The sequence below is a fragment of the Octopus bimaculoides genome, chromosome 17 (genome assembly GCF_001194135.2).
Source record: "Octopus bimaculoides isolate UCB-OBI-ISO-001 chromosome 17, ASM119413v2, whole genome shotgun sequence".
In the NCBI taxonomy this organism is placed as follows: Eukaryota; Metazoa; Mollusca; class Cephalopoda; order Octopoda; family Octopodidae; genus Octopus; species Octopus bimaculoides.
Window position 1 is genome coordinate 44,457,190 of NC_068997.1, and position 2,713 is coordinate 44,459,902.

The 2,713-nt window shown below is 36.2% G+C and overlaps 1 protein-coding gene across 1 annotated transcript in view; it reads left to right on the plus strand.

The window, feature by feature from the left end:
• LOC106874094 (glycerol-3-phosphate dehydrogenase [NAD(+)], cytoplasmic) overlaps positions 1-2,713 on the plus strand; it is a 26,856-nt gene that overhangs the window by 11,999 nt on the left and 12,144 nt on the right. The window contains exon 3 of the mRNA XM_052973919.1: positions 1,810-1,990. Coding sequence (XP_052829879.1) covers positions 1,810-1,990 — 181 coding nt within the window. The remainder of the gene's footprint in view (positions 1-1,809; positions 1,991-2,713) is intronic.

A 2,713-nucleotide genomic window follows, 5' to 3' on the forward strand; every position in this document is an offset into this window, starting at 1 on the left:
TATATATATATACATATCATCAAATATATACTCGCGTTTACACACATCTCTATGTGTATGTCTGTCTTGTGTATATATATATATGTGTGTGTGTGTATAGACATATAGTACACTGGTTATGCATATTAAGATAAGGGACATAACTGTCCCCTCACATGCAGAAAACTTGTCCCCATTAATAAAAATCATTCAAACAAAGAGAAAAACCACACAAAATACAAATAAAAATCAGCAGAGACATTTTAGTCTCTTTCTACTTTATAAGAAGGTCAGTTAGACAGTCGTCATTAACGAGAAATATAGATACAGCCATTCATGCTTTGGAATGCCGAAGCATGTGACAGCATGCTCGTTGATTCCATTGTATATATACCTTTGAGCTACTGTGAAGAGTTTGTAGCAATTTTTAAACACACACACACATATATCATCATCATCATCGTTCATCATCATTTAATATTCACTTTTCCATGCTTACATGAGTCACATGGAATTTGTTGAGGCAGGTTTTCCTACTGTTCTTCTTTAACCCATTAGCATCCAAAGTCCTTTTATTAGGACCAGAAGGATAATCCATCAGATTTTTGTAACTCCTGTATTTTTCTGAGATATCTTTAGTTAGTCATTGAGACTGAAGTGTCTTTCAAGTATTGTAATAAAGAATTTTTTTATATATTTAGTATAAAAAAAAGATTTTTGGTAATAAATTAAATAGAAAAAAATTGGGCACTAATGGGTTTTCCAGGCCATCTTTTTTGCTTCTCTCCAGTTCGATCCCTGCATTTTTTCAGCTCTGCCTCAATATCCTGCTTCATATGTATCCCTAAGGGAAGGTCTTCCCCTCCCAGGTCCTCTCGGGTTTCGAATTGCCATTGATGCTTCTGAAGCTGCATCTTTTTTTTAACTAGTTAATGGCTATTGGCCCTTTGTAAACCCAGTTTTAATTCTGTAAAGAGGTGGACCATATTAGTTCTTGGCTTCTATCCTTTGACCTGTCTGGCAGGAGAGGACCTACTAGGAGGTGGCGCTCCACTGGCTCAGATTTCAGGGCCATTGCGGCACACAAGCTACCGCACCACAACAAGGAGTGAACCTTGTGGTAGATCATTCATATACAAGGGGGTGCTGAAAAGTTCCTGGCTTTAAGGATATTGCAAAGGGCCTGGTTGAAGGCCCAACGTTCTGAGTTCTTTACAGGGCTTACAAAAACTGAAGGACTGCTGCAATCAGCATGTGAATCTGAGAGGGGAATATGTTGAATAAAATCATAATTAACAGAGTCTTCTGTATTTTCTTCTACACAAAGACTGGAACTTTTCAACACCCTCTTGTATATATTTGTGTGTGTGTGTGTGTATATATATATATATATATATATATATATATATATATATATATAAATACAAATAATATGTGAGTATATGCATATACATACCTACATCTACATGTATATATAGATGCATATCTGGGTACAGGACGTTGCAAAAAAAAACGTGGACAAAATGATAGAGTACAGAAAACACACAGGCCACATAGAGAACATTCCCTTCATCAGCTGCCACCATTCTAAAACTAAGCGTTTCGAAGAGTTAGGGCATATATATAAATATATATATATATATATGTGTGTGTGTGTGTGTGTGTGTGTATGTATGTGTATACATTTGTATATATGTGTGTGTATACATTTGTATATATATGTGTGTGTGTATGTATATAATACTGTATATAATATAGCATGATATAATATAATCCTGTATATGCTTTGCACCTCATTATAACTATAACTTTACTCTCCATTTTTCTCAGGGGCTCTGCAATTGCCAAAATTGTTGGTGAGACATGCAAGCAGAAGTCGGACAAGTTTCACCCTGCAGTCAACATGTATGTGTACGAGGAGATGATCGGTGGAAAGAAGCTGACTGAGATTATCAACACACAGCATGAAAATGTCAAGTACCTGCCAGGTTATAAACTTCCAACCAATGTGGTCAGTATCTTCAACTAACAAAAGTTAATCAAATCATAATTAATTATTAAGACCTCACCCTAATTTTTACTTCCTCCCTAGCCACATGCATTTACCCTTTAGCATTTAAACTGGATATATCCAGCTTAAATATTCTACTAGTTTTATGTTCAAACTGGCCAGATGTGGTCTTTCACACCTACCCTACAATGTCATTCTGAAAGATAAACAATCACATCATTGAAATCTCAGCTACAAGATAATGCATGAATTATTTAAAACTGTGAATAAATAAGCATTACATTGGATAAAGTAATCTGAATGCTGAAGGGTTAAAATCTAAATATACGAGGTGTGCTGAAAAGTTCCTGGCTTTGGGGGAAAAATAATAAGGGACGATCAGTTAATTATGATTTTACTCAACATATTCCCCTCTCAGATTCACACACTTATTGGAGTGGTCCTTCAGCTTTTCTAAGCTCTGTAAATGAACTCGGAAGGTTGGACCTCCAACCAGGCCTTTCGCGACACCCTTAACGCCGGGAACTTTTCAGCACTCCTTCATATTGAGATCATGGAGTTGCCTCCCCCTATCTGCTTTGATCAGATTTGAGTTCTGATTCAATGTTTACTTCTTCCTCTCGTTGCCGCCTTAACTCACATTGTTCTCGTTAAATAACAATGTGTAACACATGTTATTTCTGTTCAGGTCGACATGGCTGAGTGACTCTGAAAAATGTATTG